This window comes from Eupeodes corollae, chromosome 2, assembly GCF_945859685.1.
Source record: "Eupeodes corollae chromosome 2, idEupCoro1.1, whole genome shotgun sequence".
Classification (NCBI taxonomy): Eukaryota; Metazoa; Arthropoda; class Insecta; order Diptera; family Syrphidae; genus Eupeodes; species Eupeodes corollae.
The window spans coordinates 134,345,262-134,367,729 of record NC_079148.1 but is presented as its reverse complement, the minus strand read 5'-3'; the positions used below and the strand labels follow the sequence as shown (position 1 = coordinate 134,367,729).

General features: G+C 35.4%; 1 protein-coding gene across 1 annotated transcript; it reads left to right on the top strand.

The window, feature by feature from the left end:
- The first annotated feature begins 1,146 nt into the window (after positions 1-1,146).
- LOC129946117 (bifunctional 3'-phosphoadenosine 5'-phosphosulfate synthase) lies at positions 1,147-21,218 on the top strand. Its single transcript, XM_056056158.1, has 9 exons — positions 1,147-1,505; positions 18,836-19,230; positions 19,298-19,547; positions 19,605-19,878; positions 19,938-20,074; positions 20,143-20,298; positions 20,366-20,636; positions 20,705-20,856; positions 20,918-21,218. Exons 1-9 carry the CDS (start codon positions 1,395-1,397, stop codon positions 21,122-21,124), a joined length of 1,953 nt encoding a protein of 650 aa, XP_055912133.1. The 5' UTR covers positions 1,147-1,394; the 3' UTR covers positions 21,125-21,218.
- The last annotated feature ends 1,250 nt before the right edge of the window (positions 21,219-22,468 follow it).

Genomic DNA, 22,468 nt, shown 5'->3' with positions numbered 1-22,468 from the left:
ATATTTTTTAAAACCCCTTGCGGCAAAAAAAATATTTCTTATTGTGTTCATAGTTGAGTATTCCTTCTGTGGAATTTTTGAACAACATTTTTCGACTTACGCAGAAATAAAAAGTTAATGACCACTTGAGTTCAAGCCCTCTAGCGTGGCGATAGATGTTTTATGTTTTTTTTTTCTCTACCAAACAGGGGTCACCATTGAACTGTTGATTGTTAAATGTCCAAGTCGTATCTGAAGAATATTGTTAATGGTTTAATGGTTTTGAATCAAACCTGTTCTACCTCTTTCATTTAATTTCGCTGAGTTTTCTTTTGCTAAGTTGTATAAGATTACTTAGGTTAATAACCACACGATGTGTGACACATTTTTATTATGCTTTTCCATTTCAACAACATAAACAATTTTTAATAAATTTGTATTTTATTATGTTCGTGGTTGTTTAGTATGTTGACGTTGAGTTGTTATTTGCTTTTATTTAGATTCGTTATTTGTCTAGAAGAAGAGCTAACGACAACGACAACGCAAACAATTTTAATTTCACCTTATTGTTATTGAAGTCTCTGTTTAAGTCAGTGCCGTAGCTAAAATTTTTATAATTTAGTGAAATAATAATCTGATATTGAAGGCAATTCATATCGATATCAAGATGATTTTTTTCAAACCACCAAAAACGAAAACAAAAAACGACTTGACGCTCCCCTCTATCCCTGTTCTTATTAAGTACTCCACAATATAGAGAAAGTCAAAAGTTCAAGATTTGCTTATCAGAGATTACATTTTTGGTCAGTTAAAATGCTTATCGCTTTATAGCCAATGAAAAATTTGGATCTGGAAATAAATCAAGCAATGCAAGCAAAGCATTTTTGGTTGCAAATTAACTCCATGTTATAATACTATAGAGACCAGTTATGAGTCAGCATAAATAACTATAGTCTTGAGAACATTGTTAAATATGGACATATTTAAGAGAAAAAACAAAAATATAATAAATAAAGAAGCTACGGAGATGACAACGACGCGATGGCACCTTTCGGCCTACTTCATACCTAAGCCACTGGTAGCAACCCAAACATGTAGCTTCAAAAGAGAAATATAGGCTCATCATCTCATCATCCAGCTGTATAGGTTACCAGTTGCATTCAAGACCTCTCACCAGAAAGTGCTTTCTTTTTTTTTTAGAGTAAAATCTTTTGATCTTATTTATTTTTTATATTTATTTAAGTTGTTGTGCCAAATCGTGTTTATTTTAATTGCACAAAAAAGAAAGTTTGCAAATTGTCCAAGATTTTATGAAAGAAATTGTTGTCTTTTTTTTACAATTTTCACAACTTTAACTTAGTTAAAAAAAAAAACAATATTTCACTAAGAAGTATAATTTATTATAATTGTGTAAAATGTTTGTTAGACGAAGAATAATCGCTATAAATAATAATAGCATAGCCGATAGTGGTGATTTTGAAAGAAATCTTACTTGTCAACAAAACAATGACAACAACTCTGAGATGGTAAGAATAAGAATAAATAATGTTAAATAATGAACAAATTGAAAAAAAATAATAATAGAGATAGAGTTATCATATTTTCTTTTGTATTTAATTAATTAAACAAAGGTTTCTAATTATGGACATTTCCATCTACTATTTTAGATACAGTGAGTGCCATTAATATTCGGTTTTTTGTTTCTTTCCATAAAAAGACTTTATTTTTGACTTTTAACTTTAAAAAAAGTTAAAAAACAGTTTTTTTTTAATATTTGGTATTTAATAATTTCAATATATATAATTTTTTTTAATTAAAATAGCAAGTTAGAAAAATAAAATAAATAATGAATACGACAACTCAAAAAATAACACTTCATTCATATTCGTTTTTTTTACATACTTATGTTACCTTTTTAATTAATATTTCTTACCATTGATTTTAATATTTTCTTGGATACCCTTGATTGGGTACCCGTGACATGGTAGTGCGTTGGAATGTCATGCATGTCATGGGTTCAATCCCTGCCTGTGCCATCTTAATTTAAAAAAAAAGAGGCTGGGATGCGACCCACACTGATAACTTCCCATCCCGTCTGTCGATTTGTCTTGCTTAAAAGTTTGTCTATATGTACTAGTATCAATTTTTACCAAATTTGCGTACTATTTTTTGTAGATTTTATTTTTTATTGTTATAAAAAAAAAACGGACTGTTGGATTTTTATATTAAAATTACTGAATATTGAAAACAATATTTTCTGTGAAATAAAATAATTTTGAAGCCAATATTTTTAATTTTTGAATAGCAGAAAGTAAATTTTTACCAAGTTTTAGTATTGTTTTTTTTTAGAGTTTTATTTTTTGTAAAAAAACTGTCAATTCGAATTTTTTAAAAATTTTACTAAATGTTGAAAATAATATTTCTTATAAGATACAATTAGTTTGACGTCATTATTTAAAACTTTTGAAGAGATATTTGAGTCGAAAATCAATTTTTACCAACTTTTATACATTTTTTTTAGGTTTTTATTTTTTGTAAAAAAACCGTCAATTCGATTCTTCTCAAAATTTGTCCTAATGTTGAAAACAATATTTCTTATAAGAAAAAATTAGTTAGAAGCTATTATCTCAAAGTTTTTAAAAGATATTTGAGTCGAAAATCATTTTTTACCAATTTTTTTAATTTTTTTTTCGGTTTTTAATTTTTTGTAAAAAAAAACTGTCAATTCGATTTTTTTCAACATTTTATCAGATGTCAAAAACATTATTCTTCGTTTCGCAAAATTGTTTTAGAGATGAAATCATATTTCAGTCGTAAAATTTTGGAGGTGACATTTTTTTTCAGTTTTATTGATTTATATCACGTTACAATATATTTTATAAAATTTAATTCAAGTTTCTAGGGTTTTTGGTTCGTAAGATATTTAGGGTTAACCAAAATGTTCACCTTTTTTTCAAACTGCTATGGTAAAAAAACCACCCACGCAATTTTCTTGAGAGCCCTTTCTGCATCTTTCTGCCTTATTATCTGTATAACAAAATTTATTTGAAGTTGATATCTCCTCTGGTTCTTGAGCTATGGAGGACGAAAAAAACGTCGCGAACGTACGGACGTATACGAATGTACGTACACACGCACGCACAGACATCTTTCTAAAAATCTTTTATTTCGACTCTAGGGACCTTGAAACGTCGAGAAATGTCAAAATTTTCATTTTGTCAAATCGGACCCATTACAATAACTTCCTATGGAAAGTTAAAAATAATTTTCGCGGGTACTGCCTCTTGCGAGGAATTGACAAATCCTTCAAAAGTAAATTAGCCGTTCGGATTCGGCCTAATAATTGTAGGTCCCTTCAATTCCTGACACGCACACGGGAATGGTTGAGTGTTGTAAGTCACTAGGCCATGGTTCACAACGGACTGTTGCGCCACCCAATATAATTTACCCTTGATTGCGCTTGGGCATATTTTTTATAATTTTTTGAAGGTATTCAATGCCCATTTTGCTCCATTCTTTTTGAAGCCGTTGCTTTAGTGCACTTATTGAAGAGACAAGGTTTTCGCGAACTCGACGGTCCAATTCATCCCACAAATTCTCGATTGGGTTATGGTCTGGAAATTGCGGAGGTGTTTGGATAGCTTTTGGACAGTTAAACAAAAGCCATTCCCTTACATCATGAGTCTTGTACTTCGGGTCGTTGTCCTGGTAAAATTTGAGATTCCTTAAAATGCCCATTTTCTCAGCACTTTGCCTTGAATTTCCTTTTAGGATTCTCAAATAGTATTCCTTATTCAATAAACCGTCGATGTATACTAAATTTCAAATGCTTCTTGTCGAAATGTGCCCGCCTCCATGCTATGCTAAGTTGGTTTTTTGTTCCTGTTTTTAAGCTCTTCATTTGGCTTGCGCCAGACTATAACTCTCTAATCTGATCCAAAGAGGTTATACTTACTCTCTTCAGCAAATATTACATCATTCCACCAAGTTGCATCCTTATTTATGTGTTGCTTCGCAAATTCGATCCGAATTTGCTTGTTGCGCATGTTGATAAATGGCTTTTTTTGGGCAACACGACCATTGCGCCCCATGATTAACTTTTTAAATAAAACTAAACGATCTTACACTAAATTATTTTAAAAATGTATGCAAACGTCTAGTGAATACTTCATTTTAACGGTACTCTTGAATAGACAAACTATTGATCGGAGCAAATGTCAAACTCAGCAAAGAAAATAAAAAAACGAATATTAATGAAGCGCTTACATGTGTCCTTTTTGCGTTGTTCATCGTATATCTTAATGCATTTAAGTGATTGCACCAATTTTAGATTAAAATTTTTTTGGAATAATACATTAATTTATAAAATAACCAAATAATTAATCTAAATTCAAGTTTTACTACGAGATAAACACCAAAAGTATTTTTAAGATTAAAAACCGAATATTATTGACACTCATTGTATGTATTTATGGTTATCAAAAATATCTGCTTAAATAAAATCAGCAATGCCTTGAAGATGAAAATATTTTTACCAAGTTTTTTGTTTAAATGTTTATACTCGTATTTGTATCAAGTTCCCTTCAAACAAGAATACGATCGCTATAAAAGAAACCCTTATCAAAAAATTTTAAAGCACTTATCACAAGTTATTTATAATGTACGTTTATTTCTTGGAGTAGGAGGTTGATGGTCGTTGAATTAATCAGAATTGCATTAAAATTGTTAACTTAAATAATAAATATGTATTTGGTTCGAATCTCCATATATCACTTATCCTCTGCATGCTTAGGTTCCTTTTTTGCTGTAAATAGGTTGTGGCATTAAAAATGAAAGAATTTTTTCTTATTCACAAATCACAAGCTCTTCATAAAAAATGAGATGAATATAGCCATTGCAAAGAAAGGTAGTTTGGAGCTGCCTAGCTGTAGTGCGGTTTCTGCTTGTTTTGGGAATCGTACGATTTGTCGAAAAAAAATCGATTAATAAAATTTCGACGGAAATTATGCAGACAAATGAAGAAGCATTTTTTTGTTAACTTCCTATAGAGTGTTATTGTAATCGGCACGTTTTGTCGAATTGAACATTTAAAAATTGTCAAAATTTTGCTTTACTCAAAATATCTCAAGAACCAATAATGCTAGCTACTTCAGCTAAATTTTATATTATATTAAGTGCGTTTTTTTGGTATTCCATATAAAGTACAGTGAGAAATTGTCAACAAAACGATCCTCAGTAGCCAGATTTTTTGTATTTAAAAATTGGTACAACTGAAAGAAGATCTGTCAGAATAATAATTAAAAAAAACACACAAATAGAAGAAAGTTTTGTGAAAATCAAAAGTTAAAATTAAATTACAAAACAAAAATTACTAAAACTAATAAAATGGACAATTTTCAAGAAGAAATGTTAAGAAAACATCAGGAAATTAAGATTCTATAAAAAGAAGTTCATTTAACAATTGCTTCAAGGAGGGGGTTTGTTCGTAGACTACTAAATTACCATGTGGTGTTGAATCGAGCTTGAAGATCGCCTTAACTCTTTATATTCCTGAATCGAGTTGAAATGACCTTGATTTGACTCTATTACCGTCGGAGATCGGAGTCGAGTCGAAATTTGAGAAGAAAAACCTGTGTGGAGGAGTTGGTTTTACAGATAATGCATTGTGGTCTGTTTTGCATGTTTGTGCCCAAACAATTTAGTTTTGTTTTGATCAAATTAACTAATCAGCTCTTTATTTTTTAACAAGAATCAAGTTATCTCACTTGCACTTCACACATCGAAACACCATTTGTATTTTAGAAAGTGCTGTCATACTTAATCATTTTTTAATCTTCTTGTGCGGTGGGAACACCAAAAAGATTTATTTAATCTAAACTGAGATAAACCTTTGGTGGAAACATAGCAAAATTTAATTATCTTTTCTATTGTTTTTTCTTGCAAGATAAGCCCAGTTATCCATTTTCATTAACAAAACTAAATAATGTCAACAGCAACAGATTGATTTTTTTTCCCAATGGAAAACACATACATAATTCCAAATGCACAACTACTCAACGAACACAGCCATCGAGATACAAATAAAATATCAATCGTACCAACATTTGAGAACGAAATCACATAAGATCCATTCGAGACTCGTATGAATGTCAAAAACCTATCCATAGTAAGATTCTACTCTAACTTTTATAGGTCTTATTCATACTATGGATATTGTTTTTGTTATTCGTGTAGATTTTCCAACAAAACACGGGTATTGTGTGAATCATTTAAATGTTTTTAATTTTTGTATAAATCAAAGCCTGAACAAAAATTCGTAAAAATTGTTGTTCGATTCTCGACATCTCGTTAACATAAGATAATGGTCTCAGAGGTGTTTCCACTAAGGCACCTCTCCTTATCCAGACGGCAGCGGAGGAATTCCCGAGATGGAATCAACGGTGGTGTCTTAAGTTCCAGTAAGGTTATTCTACTTAGTGAACACCTTATAGGGCTTCTTCGACGTATTCGGAGCCCAGGCCTGTAATTAGCGGTTTATCCGGTTACCCGTCCTTGGAGTTATACTAAGGATCTGGCCCTCCAGGTTGGAGGTTGTGCCGTCGGGTTAACTTCCTGGCCACGTGAAATATACCTTTAGTTGCGAAGCACCAACAAGCCTCGGATACCGACGGATTCACTGTTGACAACCCACGCAAACGAAATAAGGACAACTAACTTCGGATCTGTACGTGGAATGTTAGGTCCCTTAACAGACCACGTGCAGCCGAACAATTAGCAGAAGCCCTAAACTGCTGCAAGGCAGATATTACCGCCATCCAAGAAGTGCAATGGGATGGACCGGGCAAACGCAAACTAAAAGACTGCGATGTATACTACTTCCACTGCTACCGAAAACAAATACAGCGTTTTTTTGGGTGTGGATTTGTTATTGGAACTAGACTCAGGCAAAAACTCTTGAGTTTCAACAGTGTGAGCGAGCGCATCACGACAATCCGCATCAAGGCTAAATTCGCCAACATAAGCCTTATATGCGCTCATGCCCCAACAGAGGAGAAAGATGAAGACACCAGAGACATACTCTTCGAGCTCTTGGACAAGACTTATAAACAGTGCCCTGGCTATGACATTAAAATTGTCTTAGGAGATTTTAATGCCAAGCTAGTAAGAGAAGACATCTTTGGTGGCATAATCGGGAAATACAGCCTGCACGGCACCACCTCCGACAACGGATTGATAGTTCACCCATCTTGATATTCACAAGGGGACATGGAAATCTTCTGATCAATCAACCGTCAACCAGATTGACCACATTGCGACGCACGAGACTTCTCCAGTATACAGGATATCCGAACATTCCGAGGGGCCAACATTGACTCGGACCACTACCTCGTTGTAGCCAAGGTACGGCTACGGATATCACGGTCCAAGCCAAAACAAGGAAGTACTGTGAGAAGATTCGACGTTAGACGGCTACAATCGGAAGAGACTGCCATGTCCTTTTCCGATCGAGTCTCTAATAACCTCTTAAGGAGTCCTATGCTGCCTGCATTAAGCATTGAAAACCAGTGGCAACATTTCCTTGCAGCCATCAGAGATGCCGCCTCTGAAGTGCTAGGATTCACACGGCCACCACAGCGAAACCCCTGGTTTGACGACGAATGCCGGCAAGCGCACGCAGCGAAACAAGAGGCATACAAAACGGCACTGAACACAAAAAGACCAGAGCTGCACGCTAGCCCTACGAACAGAAGAGGAGAGAGTAACACCGGCTTCTTAGATGGAAAAAAGAGAGCACAGGAAGCGCGCGATCGAGGAGATAGAGAGATGTCAACGGGAATGAGGTTCGTCAATTTTACCAAAAGATAAAAAAACCACGAACCGAAGCCTGTTAAGACGATCAGGGGTACATCGTTGTAGAACCGCAGTCTATGTTGAGAATATGGAAAGACCACTTCTCCAAATTATGTAACGGCGATGACGAACCGAATTCCGTTGTAAGGGAGATAGAACCACTCAACTTCGGCGACTTAGATCAACAATTCCGCCTACCCGACCTTGACGAAGTGAAGAAAGCTGTATCTAAACTGAAGTCAAACAAAGCTGCTGGAGCTGACGGCATCGCTGCCGAACTATTCAAAGCAGCAGGTGATGACTTGGTACGGCGCATGCACCAACTCATCTGCAAAATATGGTCGGAAGAAAGCATGCCCGATGAGTGGAATCTCAGCATAGTGTGCCCGATACATACGAAAGGAGACCCTCTAAACTGTGCCAACTACAGAGGCATCAGTCTCCTTAACATTGCGTATAAGATCCTCTCTGCCGTATTATGTGAACGTCTGAACCCGGTCATCAACAACCTGATTGGTCCTTATTAGTGTGGCTTCAGACCACGAAAGTCCACTATCGACCAAATACTCACACTACGGCAGATCTTGGAAAAAACCCAGGAGCTTCAAATCGATACCCACCATCTCTTTATCGATTTTAAAGCCGCGTACGACAGCATCTATAGGAAAGAGCTCTACAGAGCAATGTCTTGTTTTGGCATTCCTGTCAAACTTATCCGTTTGTGCAGAATGACGATGGAGAATGCACGCTGCTCTATGAAGGTCGGAAAAGATCTTACCGATGCATTTGATGTCAAAAAAGGTTTTAGACAAAGCGATGCCCTGTCATGCAACTTCTTCAACATCGTTCTGTAAAGAATTGTGCAGTGGAGCGTTTTTGAGCATTACGACGGAAGCGAAGAAGAATTGGTTTAGTGGTCAATGAGGGTAAGACCAAGTATATACTGTCATCAAAAAAGAACATTGAAAATCGACGTCTTGGACAAAACGTCACCATGGACAGCTATAACTTTGAGGTAGTTAAGGACTTTGTCTACCTAGGTACCGTTATTAGCCTAGACAATGACACCAGCGCTGAAATCAAACGAAGATTAACTCTTGGAAATCGCTGCTTCTTTGGACTTAGAAGGCAATTGAGAAGTAAGTCCTCTCTCGAGCATCTAAAATCGCCATCTATAAGACACTCATCATCCCGGTTCTCATTTATGGCGCTGAGACCTGGACTCTGTCAAAGAAAGATGAGACCGTCTTGGGACATCAACGCTCCAGGTGACGCACGCAGGTAGGTGAAGACCTCAACCAACTTGGCGTGCGAAACTGGTGACAGTTAGGTAGGGACCGAGCTGGCTGGAGACGCATGTTGTTTGAGGCTCAGGTCCGCCCGGACCACCTTAAGTAAATGAGTAATAATGTCCGTGTGATTTCAATGATGGTCAAACTACGTAGTGAACTAATAGATTTAAATTTCATTCCACACAGACTTGATTTACCCCTAGAGTGTATAGTATGTGCAACCTATCCGAAAGAGAGGGTACTGTCCACTTCTTGGGAAAATGCCCCATTCTCAGAGAAATCAGAATGAATGTATCCAGAAAAGACTTTTTATCGGAAGATCAAGAGTGATAAGTTTATTGAAATGAATGTTGTCAATCTTTATTAATTTTGCAAAACTGCGCTTAGATATATGTAGAAGTGCTATAAGGAACGAAAATTTCTAGTTTCTAATCACTGTAAAAACACGGGTAGTAGTCAGGGTAGGTCAGTCACTTTCACCAAATTTTAAATTAATACAATAATTTTAAAGTAGATTTAGACTATAGCCTTGACTTCACTGGTATTTTCTTTAAATAAAACGATTTCTAAGCTTAAATTACCGTAAACACGTTATTCAGAAATCAAAAAGTCATAGACCAGATATGAATAGTTAGGAATTCTTGAAATATGAATAATTTCCTGGAACAGGAAAAACATACTATATACCTTTAATTAAAAAATGAATAACAGTTCACTGTTCTATTATGATTAAAATATTTTGTTCTTCAAACAAAAATACCAAACAAATTTATAATTATTCAAATAGAACGCTCTAATGCTGGATGAATCTTTCTCTATGCAAATATACATAATTTGTATACACAATTTAATTTTACTATCAATAAGCTTCCTCAGTAAAAGGTCAAAAAAACTCATTGATTCGAAAATGACTTAATGGTGAAACAAGTGGGACAAGTATGCATCCACACTTAAGATGATCAGTTGGTTGTCGTTATTGTAATTAACATATGTAGATAACTACAATACACACATTTAATTCTATAATATGTTTGTACGAAGCTCTTATCAAGCACAAGGTCGGTCGTTATTCCTACATCAAAATATGATTTATTCCATGGCCAAAATCTGGGAGAATATTTTTGATAATTAGAACAAACGCCACTTAAACGATGCGTTGCACGTTTTTATCAGAATGTGCCTAACATTAAAAATTCGGAGGTACACGGCATTTATGTGGGATCGGCCAAACCTCGACACATTACCCTACTCCAACAGACAAACGAGACAGAACCCAATACTTTACAAACGGACAGACATAACAAAAGAGAATTAGCGTCCCTTCTATTTCTATCCTTTCATATTTTGTATATAAAGTCAGCAAGAGAGAACATAGAGAGTCGTCACGCATTCACAATTCATCTGCCAAGAGGATCAGTCGTTTCGAAGTTTTGCTCGAATTAAATAAAGAACTATTTATTTCATTAAATATAAATTATAAGTGTTTTTTATTAAGAAAAGTAAAGAACCCCTAGACAAAAGGAGCTTGAATCCTACATTTATGACAATGCTAGTATGGCCTGGAGACCCATACTTAAAAAGTGTTTGTGATACTCCTACATTGTCTTGCAACAACTCCTATAAGTATGGGATTATGTACTATACTGTGTGGTACCACAATATTTTCTTATAACCCATGGGCGCATAGTACGTTTGACGAGACAGCATTGCCTTCAGCCCCATACTGTACCGGAGATGTCGCAATGTTACTAGTTTTTCCCGCTATAATTTATGGTGTGATAATCGATACCCTTATTGGATAACTGTCAATAGTGCATGGGTATAACTACTGTATCGATACATTTCTACAATAATAAGGGACATAACAATTATGGAAAGACTTTTCTGCTAGGAGCGTTGTATATGTGGCCAATCAGTATGGGCCTGACTCCCATACTGACATTGGCGTATCGGCTATAGCTATTGTCGACGTTACTAGTCTCATTATGGCCAAGTTAACTATGCTTACAAGTTTTTATCTAATGGAAATCTTCTAAGCCGTATAGTATTGCGTTCACGCCCATACTGACGTTGTAATATTTGGAATGTATTTCTTTCCGTGTATACGTTAGAAAACACCCAAATTTCGATACAAATTATGTCAAACATGCAGCTTCTAGTATTTGATTATAGTAATGTCCGTGGGCTGAGATCGAATTTTGTGTCTGTATACATCCACATTAATTCTTACAGACCAGTTGTTTTGGCATTGAGTGAAACCCAATAAGGTGAAGATTACGATACTGCTGAATTTTTTATTCATGGGTATTGCTTAGTGCCATTATTCTTCTCATACCATGGTCTTGACATATACATATATTAGGAATGTGTTGCATATCATCTTTTACCACAATACGGTCATTGTACCAACACCCTTCTAATTTTCATGTGCTTAAAACTTTCCGTTAATAAGCACATCATTCACTTTTGTTTTCTTTATCGGAGCGCAAACCTAAACAGAGTTTCAACTTCTCAGGAGTTCGATGCTCTGTCTGACTCCATACAAAGAATTGTCTCCCTGTATCCTTACACTAAAATCGTTATTACGAGCGATTTCAATGTTCACAATACTTCGTGGCTTCGCCATTCAGGCCAGACAACGCCCGAAGTAATGTGTGCTGACATATTTGCTGAGTTCAACCATCTTACTCAGCTTGCCAATGAGCCTACTCGTATATCAGACGTTAACGGCCGAGAAGAAAATACACTTGACTTGTTTCTCACTTCTGATACTGATAAGTACACAATCAGTGTATTGACGCTTCTAGGAACATCGGAACAAAGTGTCATGTCTGCTAATTTCTAGTGTCAAACAAATCCAGTTAAAGAAAGAGCTCTAAAGAGAACAGTTTGGCAGTACGAGAAAGCCAACTGGGACGGTCCCAATAATTTCTTCAGGATCTTTAACTGGTCGCTATGCTTCCTCGGTAGCGACGTAGACTCCAGTGCAGATATGATTTCAAGTATGATTTATCTGGAAATGGAAACGTTTATCCTGAATAGGGTTAAAAGTATTAAACCCAAGGTTAAATCATGATTCGATTCGAACTGCTAAGAGGTTATCAAGGAGAAAGAGGTGAGCTTCCGGTGTTTTAGAGCCAACCCAACTGAGGAAAATCGAAAAAAGTTTAAGCAAGCCAGGAAGGCCTACTACACCTATGTATATTCGAAGGACCAAATTCTTACATGACACAAAAATGACAGCAAAAAATACTACTACAAAAATGTTTGGTCATTTGTAAAAAACATGAGGAATTCTTCCTCTTCATCGGTTCCTACGCTCGTTGTCAATGACAGTCCTTTTGCTTGCTCTTTAGAGAAAGCTAATCTCTTTGCTAGGCAGTTCGCTGCCAGTGAGTGTTATGATTCCGCCTGTACTTGAGCGAGTTAGTGATTCTATGGGACCAATCTTTTTTGCACTCGTACTGTGGCATGAGTCCTTAGAGATCTAAACACATATAAATCCACTGGTCCGGATGGTATCCCCGCTATTGTTCTGAAGAGGTGTTCTTCAAAGATGGCAAAACCACTGCGTAAGCTTTTTCATCTGTCCTACTCCTCACACTTTGACTTTGTGGATAAGAACAAAAAATGAAAGAGAAGTGTCCGGAATCTTTCGTACGTTTTACCCTCCAACACCCATTTGTTTACACTGTTGTATTTGTAATTTTGACATTACGTCATTTTGAAAAGTGAAATCCAACAACAATTCGATGCAGTCCATTGACTTGTTTTGACAGAGGTTGTTTTTATTAAATTACGTTGACTCACGACTTACGACTCACTTTAGACTTTCCTTATAAATTTGTATTCGGCAAGACAAGCGCTATTACACGTTGACTCGTGCCCCATGTCTCAAATTTGACAATTTTTGTTTGTTTTGTTTTGAATGCTCCTTCTGGTTGGCTTTAATTTTTTGATAGTTTTTGAAGTTAAGTAAAATTTATAAAACAAAAGAAATAGGATTTTGGAAATGGATTTCGAAAATTTATTAAAACTGTTGAACTGTGCATTAAACAAACAAATTCGATGTTGTTTATTCCAGCAACAAGAAAATCGAATGAAAAAAAACAGCATAAAACGAATATGAGAAAAAAGAAACGTCAAAGTGAGTCTACTAAAAAATTGTCCGAGACTCACCGGAATTTTGTTTGCATCTCATTTTCTCACATGTGCTTTCTTTTTCGCAACCATGTGAGTCGTGAGGCATCGTGTAATAGTAGACCTAGTGTCAGAGAGACAAAACTAATCGAGAGAGTCAAATTTCCTCGTCTCCGTCCCTTCGAAATCTCTTACTTTCATTTTTTATAGCGTGTTGAATTCGTATCAGTGTATACATGTTTTCACCTTGGAGAGCAGAGAGAGAAAAAACTTCAGTTGAGAGATTGAAACATTTGATATTTCTTTCTCTCTCTGGTTTTCACAAATTAATTCTTAGCAAATCAATTTCGTTTGTCAATAAATTACGGTAAACGTTATAACGGTAGATCGTGGTGAACTTTATTAGTATATGTGAACGATTACATATTTTTTATAAATGTATGTAGTTATACCTTACATAATAACTTAACTACTGTATTATCTAAATTATACTGCATTGAATTATAAAATAGGCGGAAACAATAAAGTGCTACAATTTACCTGGAATATTTATATTAAATATCCATATCTTCTGCCCTTGCGGTTAACGTAATATTTATTTGTCATGAATTACTTTAAAGCTTTTTTATACAATAAAAAATCAATTATGAAATTTGACTGCGATAATAATAACTTGAACACAGCATTTTCTATGTTTAAATTTATTCAGGTTAAGCTCTTAACTTTGATTTATTTATGAATAGCCTAAAAAGTTTATCAAACATCTATGAATAAGCCAGAATGCACTTTCAGAAAAACTGTAGTTGGAACTTTTCCTCATCTATTTTTCCTTGTCGCTATATAACTGACAGATAAGATATAATTAAATAGTAGAACTGGAAAACTTATAAAAATGATGCATAAGACTTAAATTTTGGTTGAAGAACAAATTTGTATATCCTTTTCACAAAACCACTGACCTAGCGAGAATACAAATATTTTTACTTTTTGCAAAAGTACTTTTCGGCTTATGTAACTAAGCCTTTAAAAGCAACAAGCTAGCTTAGTTGAAAGCAGTAAGAATAGCTTCTCAACAATTCACAGATCTTATGCAATAAAATTGGCAACAGAAGTAACAAGTTGACGGTCTTTTTATTTAGTCTCTACTTAAATCTCTTATTTTCAGCATTTTGGAAATGTCGTGAGTAATGTAAAGAAAATAAACAACGAGTACACACAAATAAAATAGGAATGTAAAAAAGAGATGAGTATATAAAAAATTTTTCAATGTCCCTGCGTTGTTTTATTTTCATGATTCATGTTTACATTATGTAACTCTCGTTTTCAATGTTCTTGCTACTCTCGCATCGACAAAATTAAGTCTATAAACGCTGAAAATTGAAACAAATCTGAGTTTTTTTTCATTTTTCAACGGTCTGAGGGAAAATTAAACGCATGAACGCAGCTAATAATAAACAAAATACTAGTTGTAGTGCTTTCAGAGTTTTGTTTTTAGGTCCTAATTCTCATTGGACTGTTTCACCACCTAATTTATTTTAATCACTTAATGATTACAACTGGCTTCAAATAACTAACTAATATTTCTCTAAATGCGTAATTTAGAATTGTTTCTAAATACTCATTGTTCTGGCACCTAAAAAGAGTAATTAATTTCAATTCATATTCGAATGATATTACTCCCAAACAATTTTTTTTTCAAATTAATTTCGAGTCGAAAAACACCCTACAGAAATCCCAAAAGAACTGACTTGACGAAATTCAGTCAAATTGCGAATTCCGAACTAAGCAACTTACCAAATCTCACTGAATCGATAGGAGACCTTGAATCAAACCTCTGACCTCTGCCACAAACATAAGTTTTACCAACCGTATAAAGACTCTATTCAAATTTACAAGCAAGCCCTGTCATCAGCCAAAAGACAAGGCTGGAGAGAATTCTGTCAATCAATCGAAGACATAAAGGACTCCGCAAGGCTCAGCAAAGGTTTATCGAAGGAACATTGTAATCCTTCATTTCTAAAAAAGCCTGGACAGCCTCTCCAGCCGAATCTCTTGGGGTTGCGAGAGTGATAACCCCGAATCGCTTGAAACCACAGAGCTAAACTTAGCTCATGGGGAGCAAGTCAATTCCGTTATAACCAGAGAAAATATTGTGTGGGCCATCAACTGCCAGTTATGCTTCAAAAGTTGCATGATGTGGCAGCTCCATGGCTGGAACAAGTTTTCAAAGGATGTGTCCTTCTCAAACATGTGCCCATGTCGTGGAGACAGGTCAAAGTAGTTTTTATCCCGAAAGTGGGTAGGCGAGGTCACGAATCCGCGAAGGATTTCTGACCAATAAGCTTAACATCTTTTGTGCTTAAAACCTTGGAGCGCCATTCTTGATTACCATATTAGAGATGTGGAGTGAAGGCGGTAGCCTACGCTGATGATTTGGTGCTATTGGTGTCAGGAAAGTACACCTCTGTGATTAGTGAAATCACGGAGTCAGCTTTGAAGAAAGTTAGCAACTGGGCCACTAGTTGTGGACTAGGAGTTAACCAAAGTAAAACTGAACTGTTGTTCTTTACCACCAAAACTAAAGTACAGCCCTTTACGCTACCTCGACTCAACGGTCAAGTCCTACCATTGTCTTCCAGTGCAAAATATTTGGGAGTTATACTCGACCCTAAACTAAACTGGAAACTAAATATTGAAGTACGGGTTAAGAAGGCCTGTGTTGCCTTCTACGCCTGCAGCAAAACTTTCGGCAAAAAGTGGGGACCTCTGTTGAAGATGATTTTATGGACGTACGCAGCCGTAGTACGTCCAATCTTAACAAATGGTTCGATTGTGTGGTGGCCTGCTCTTAGCAAAGCATATAATATTGATAAGATAAAGAAGGTTCAGGGAACAGCTTGCGTGGGCACCACAGGGGCCATGCATACTTGCCCAACGGACACCTTAAACGTTATTTTGGATCTTCTACCAATCGACCTTTTTATTAAATACATAGTTTCCTGCAGCGCTATTAGGCTGAAGGAATCAAATAGCTGGTTGTTAAAACCTTATGGTCACAACAACACTACGAAATTGATTCCCTCAGATATTATCTCGGTAGACACTGACTACTGCACTCCTACTTTGAACCTAAGTAAGGGTTTTAAGGTTATTTTCCCATCCAGAGAAGATTGGGAGGATGACATCATGTCGATAGGTTTCGACACAACTATCTTTACTGACGGCTCAAAGATGGAGTGCGGAGTTGGTTCTGGGATCTTTTCTGAGTCCCTAAATGTAGCCAAATCCTTAAGGCTTCCTGACTTTGCTAGCGTTTTTCAGGCTGAACTGCTGGCAATAAGGGAGGCATGTAAGATACTTAAACAAAACTCAAACCAAAACCGAAATGTGGCTATCTTTACAGACAGTCAGGCAGCTGTCAAAGCCATTAACTCGGCCATATCCTCATCTAAATTGGTCCAGCAATGTCGCTATGAGCTTGCGAGACTGAATGTTAACCTCGGTGTCACACTGATCTGGGTTCCGGGCCATAGTGGTATCGTGGGAAATGAATGGGCTGACGAGCTAGCCAGGCATGGATCGGCCCTTCATAGCTCACTTGCGGAAATGGTTAACATTCCTCTTGGTGCTATGAAGGGTAAAATCTTTTCTATCTACCAAACTGAATCAAACCGAAGGTGGAGCAATTTACCCAACTGCATTATATCTAGGAAGATATGGCCCACCTATAACAAAACCCGTACAAACGATCTTCTATGCAGGCCAAGGCAAGACAAAACAGGTCAAACGAGTTTTTGGTATCAAAACGGTGCACTACAGCGTTAATTTTATTTTAGGCTAGGTTGCCTTGAGATCGCCATTTCTACCTACCTACCTACCAAAAAATCGTTCATCCACAATTTTGAATTTTCTTTGAACACCTCTGAATAGCTGACTACATCCGCCATTTTTCAAAAGTTGGGAGTATGCACATCTTCTTGCATAAGTTCCCCACACTTTTGTATATGAAGTTAATACATATGCAAGTTGATGTGCAAATCACAGCTTGTAGGCAAAAAGAGAGCAACCGTCGAAGTTGATTCTCTCGTTTAGTTTTTTTCTCTCTGCTAGTGTAATAATGCGAGATTGACGGGATGGGTGTTCAAAAGAAAATATGCGAAACACACTGTAATAAAACACTTTGTTTAAATAACAAATAAAAACTTTCAAGAAATGCTTCTAAAGAAGAAATTAGTTTTCGACTAAAAATAGATTTTAAAAACCAAATTGTTTCATCATATGCAAAATATTGTTAGTTAATTTCTTAAAACAATTTAACTGACAACTTTTTTAACAAAACCCCAAAACTTAATTGTTATAAAAAGCCTTAAAAGCAAATTAATCATCATCGTCACCCTTTTTTACAGCGATTTTAAAGAATTACGCTCTACTGAAATAGCAAGTTGCATCCCTTAACTCAAACAATTCAAAAATACTACCAGCGCCCCTAAAAATGCTCATCAATATACCCTACAGCCTAAGCGCCCCTAGAAATGCTCATCAATATACCCTACAGCCTAACTTCGGTGCTATTGCTCAGTACAGAGATTCGTTCTTTAGTCGTACTACGCGAATGTATACCTAATGCTTTACCACACTCTGTCTTTCCCAGTCGTTGCAATACTCAGGAACTTAAAACCAATGTGCATTTCCGACACCTAACTAAAAAAAACCCTCCCCCATTCCCAATGCCCGCACTGTCTTTGATATTGAAAGGTTACCAAAAACAACTTGAATACACCTTCAGTATTTTAACACAAAAAAAGAAGTTTGGTTTTACTGTTTCTGTTTATCAAGATTCCTTCACTGTGGTCTTAAACAACTTATGTTATTATTGTTCTTTCCATCAAAATTATAAATTATTTTAAATTCTTTATATTTTTTATTTCTTTTTTTAGTCTCAATAAACAGCATAAAACTAAATTATCTTATGCAATTAGTACTTAAGAGATTAGGTCTTATCTTTTCAAATATTTTTGTTTGGCGTGATTTTTTTGCGTTATTATTATTATATCCGTATTTACATATTTTTTGTTTTTAATTAAATTTTATAATTCATTTTTCAACGGATATTTTGTTCGCAGTTGCTCTTAAGTAAATTAGTTCCACAGAATCTTTAAAGTTAGTTAGTTTATTTTTGCATTTTGTTGTTTTACACGTTTTAAAGTTTTAGTAGAATGTCGTCTCCAGTTGGCTTTTCAAGAGTAAATTTATTTATCCACATATATTTTTTTAAATAAACATGACAACTACCAATTACCGATTAATTAAACAAGCTCATATAATATTTAATTAATAGTTTAAAACTTACTATTAAAAAGTATAAACAATAACGATTAATTTATCTTTATTACCAAACTATTATTATTATTTATTATCTCTACATAAATGTATAGAACAGTACTTAGAGGTAATAGCTTCCAGAGCTTCTAGCTGATTACCAAACTAACATTATTAAACTATGTGAAATAGATGGAATTAGTAAAAAAAATATCACAACTTTAAGAAAATTCGTATTTTTTAAATCGTTCTAGTGCTTACAAGTGGCTACAAATGTGACCGAACAAAAACACCACGTCACACGTGAAGTTCGCGGCAAACACTTGGGTTTCTGCCGAGGCTTCCGTGGATGTACTGTGTGGTTGACTGGACTCAGTGGAGCTGGTAAAACATCAATTGCGTTCGAACTCGAAGCATACCTTGTATCACGTGGAATTCCTGCCTATGGCTTAGATGGCGATAACATAAGAACTGGTCTCAATAAGAATCTCGGATTCACACCATCCGATCGTGAGGAAAATATTCGACGGGTGGGTGAAGTGGCTAAACTGTTTGCCGACAGCGGAGTGGTCGCCATATGTAGTTTTGTTTCGCCATTTAGTGATGATCGAGCTATGGCGAGAAAAATTCACAAAGATGCTGATTTAAAGTAACGTGATATATTTTGATAAGTAACAAAAAAAAGCAATACAAATTTCACGATACACTTCTTACAGATTCTATGAAATATTTGTTGACACCCCACTGGCAGTTTGTGAATCGAGGGATGTTAAAGGCTTATACAAGAAAGCTCGAGAAGGAACCATCAAAGGATTCACAGGCGTCACTCAGGAATACGAAAGACCAGATAAGCCAGATTTAGTTGTGAATACTGACGGATTCACCATCAAGGAATCAACAAAAAAAGTTGTTCAACTTCTCGAAGACGAAGGAATTATACCCAAGGCACTTAGAGAAATTCAACAGGTTTGACACAAAAAGTTATACTGGCTTTTTTTTTCTAAATAAAATGTTCTCTTTTAGCTTCCAGAATTATTTGTAGATAGCAGTTTAAAAGAAGCATTTTTACATGAAACCAAATCACTTCCAAAGATTCCTATAACCTCTGTAGAGCTGCAATGGGTGCAAATACTCTCCGAAGGTTGGGCATTCCCATTGAAGGGCTTTATGCGAGAAAACGAATACCTGCAGGCATTGCATTTTAATACTATTTTAAGTGATGATGGTGCATTTCGGGATAATCAATCAGTGCCTATAGTTTTGTCTGTAAGTGCTGAAGCTAAAGATAAACTTGAAGGTAATGCTATTCTGAGCCAACCTAACAATAAGCCCTTAAAATACTTATTTTTAATTCAGGTGTCAGTGCAGTTACTTTAACTTACAACGATAAGCCAGTTGCAATTATGAGAAAACCAGAATTCTTCCTTCATCGCAAAGAAGAACGTCTTTCCAGACAATTTGGAACAAGTAATCCCCTTCATCCTTATAGTAAAGTAAGAAATAGGTTACATTGTTCAAAGTTTAAATTATTCTAGAACGGCAAATGGAATTTTTTTTACAGATGGTTTATGAATCCGGTGAGTATCTGGTGGGTGGTGAATTAGAAGTTTACGAACGCATCAAATGGAACGATGGCTTGGATCAGTATCGTCTCACGCCAAACGAGCTTCGAGTGCAGTTCAAGAATCTCAATGCCGATGCAATTTTTGCCTTCCAAGTAATAATTGTTTTTTGTTTCCCTACAGTTTTTCAACAAACTAAAAATATTTCAATATATATTTTAGCTCCGTAATCCTATTCATAATGGTCATGCTTTGCTCATGCAAGACACGAAGAGACAACTTCTGGAAAGAGGTTTTAAGAGACCCGTGTTACTACTACACCCGCTGGGCGGTTGGACGAAAGACGATGATGTTCCTTTGGATGTGCGAATGGCGCAACATCAAGCTGTGCTTGATTCAGGTGCACTTAAGCGGGAGGATACCATTTTGGCGATATTCCCCTCACCAATGATGTATGCTGGACCGACTGAAGTTCAATGGCATGCCAAAGCACGTACGTTGAATAAAGCAGAATAATTACACAAAATATATACTTATTCATACTTTCTATTTGTGGCTTAGGAATGAACGCTGGTGCGAACTTTTATATTGTTGGGCGAGATCCAGCAGGTATGCCACATCCAGACAAAAATATGTATGCCGATGGTAATCTTTATGACGGCACTCATGGAGCGAAGGTTTTAAAAATGGCACAAGGACTCGATAGTTTAGAGGTAGGTTGAAATATTGTAACCTTCAAACGATGGACATTTATGTCAGAGATGCTTTCCTTAGATTTTACCATTCCGCGTTGCTGCTTACGACAAATCCTCATCGAAAATGGCCTTTTTTGATCCATCTCGAAAAGATGATTTTGAATTTATCTCAGGAACAAAAATGCGTACACTAGCCAGAACAGGAGAGTTGCCTCCAGATGGTTTTATGGAACCGAAAGCATGGAAAATACTTGCAGAATTTTATCAATCTATTATTAAGAATTAAATAGTTGTTAATTATTATAAAATAAGTTTATATTGTTTTCTATAGGCAAAAACTTAATTCAATATTAAAATTGAAATTAAATCGCCCACCTTAATGTTGTCTATCGTTTTAAAATTAAAGAACTAACTCACTTGACGCGTCGCATTTTGTATCGTATTTACACGTACTGACTTATTACTTGCAAGGAATCAAATATTTAATAGAAACACTAAAATTACGCACTCTAAATAACTTGACACTTTTAATTTGACCACAAAATAAAAACAAATTAAAATTTTTTAAATGTTTTTGTTCTTTTCAAGGTGAGCGGTTTAATTTAAATTTGATTATATTTAAGAAGAAACGTGTAGTTTATGAAAAAAGTACTATGTCCATCAAATCAAAGATTTATTTTGTTTTTAAATGTATTTACTTTTAAATTAACATTTAAATGTTATGTTATTTTGTTTTGTTTTAAGAAACAAACAAATCCAATCCCAAATTAAGGATATTCCATAATATACAAAAAAGTGCAATGTTTTTTTATTTGTCTTTAATTATTTCCGGTGCAACTTATGTTTATAGTTTATAAATATGTATGTTTTATAATAATATAATATTATGGTATAAACTATATTGTAAGTATTTTGTTTTTTTTTTTATTTGTCCAGAGTATTATTATTTGAAAAAATAAATTTAAAAGAAATATTTCATTTTTATTAATAATTTGTCAAAATATATTTTTAGTTGGTTTTAATTACACCTCAAAAAATTCTCAAAGGCCAACATTATGAATCTTCGTATGTGAATAGTGTTATGTTGTTGCATTGGCAGATTACTAAATCTTTCGCATTTCGACCATACAAATAAATGTATGTGAGAGTTATGAATATTTCCCATCGATGAAATTCAGAAATGTTAACACTCCATAATTCTTCATCTTGATATAAAATAATTTTGTCCACTTGGTTCAATAATTATATGTTGTTTTTGAAACAGTTATCAATTTCGGCTGCAAATTTCTTCTTCGGGGCTGACCTGGGCCTCAACCAACATGCGTCTCCAACCAACTCATTCCCTATCCAGCTGTCTCCAGTTTCACACGCCAAGTTGGTTGAGGTCTTTAACTACCTGAGTGCGCCACATGAGTCACGGTCTTCCTCTACTGCGCCGTCCCTCGAGATTGGATTCGAAGACCTTCCGGTCTGGAGGGTTGATGTCCATTCGCTCTACATGACCTAGCCATCTAAGCCGTTTGACTTTAATTCTGCTAACTAGGCCAGTGTCGCTGTACAGCCCGTACAGTTCGTGGTTATATCTTCTCCTCCATTCTCCATCTATGCGTACGGGACCAAAAATCACCCG

Bases quoted from the DNA above. Each gene is read 5' to 3' on its own strand.
- LOC129946117 (XM_056056158.1), top strand. From the start codon at position 1,395: ATGTTTGTTAGACGAAGAATAATCGCTATAAATAATAATAGCATAGCC. The intron at 19,548-19,604 runs GTTTGACACAAA...GTTCTCTTTTAG, and splicing joins CACTTAGAGAAATTCAACAG to CTTCCAGAATTATTTGTAGA. The intron at 19,879-19,937 runs GTAATGCTATTC...TTTTTAATTCAG, and splicing joins AGCTAAAGATAAACTTGAAG to GTGTCAGTGCAGTTACTTTA.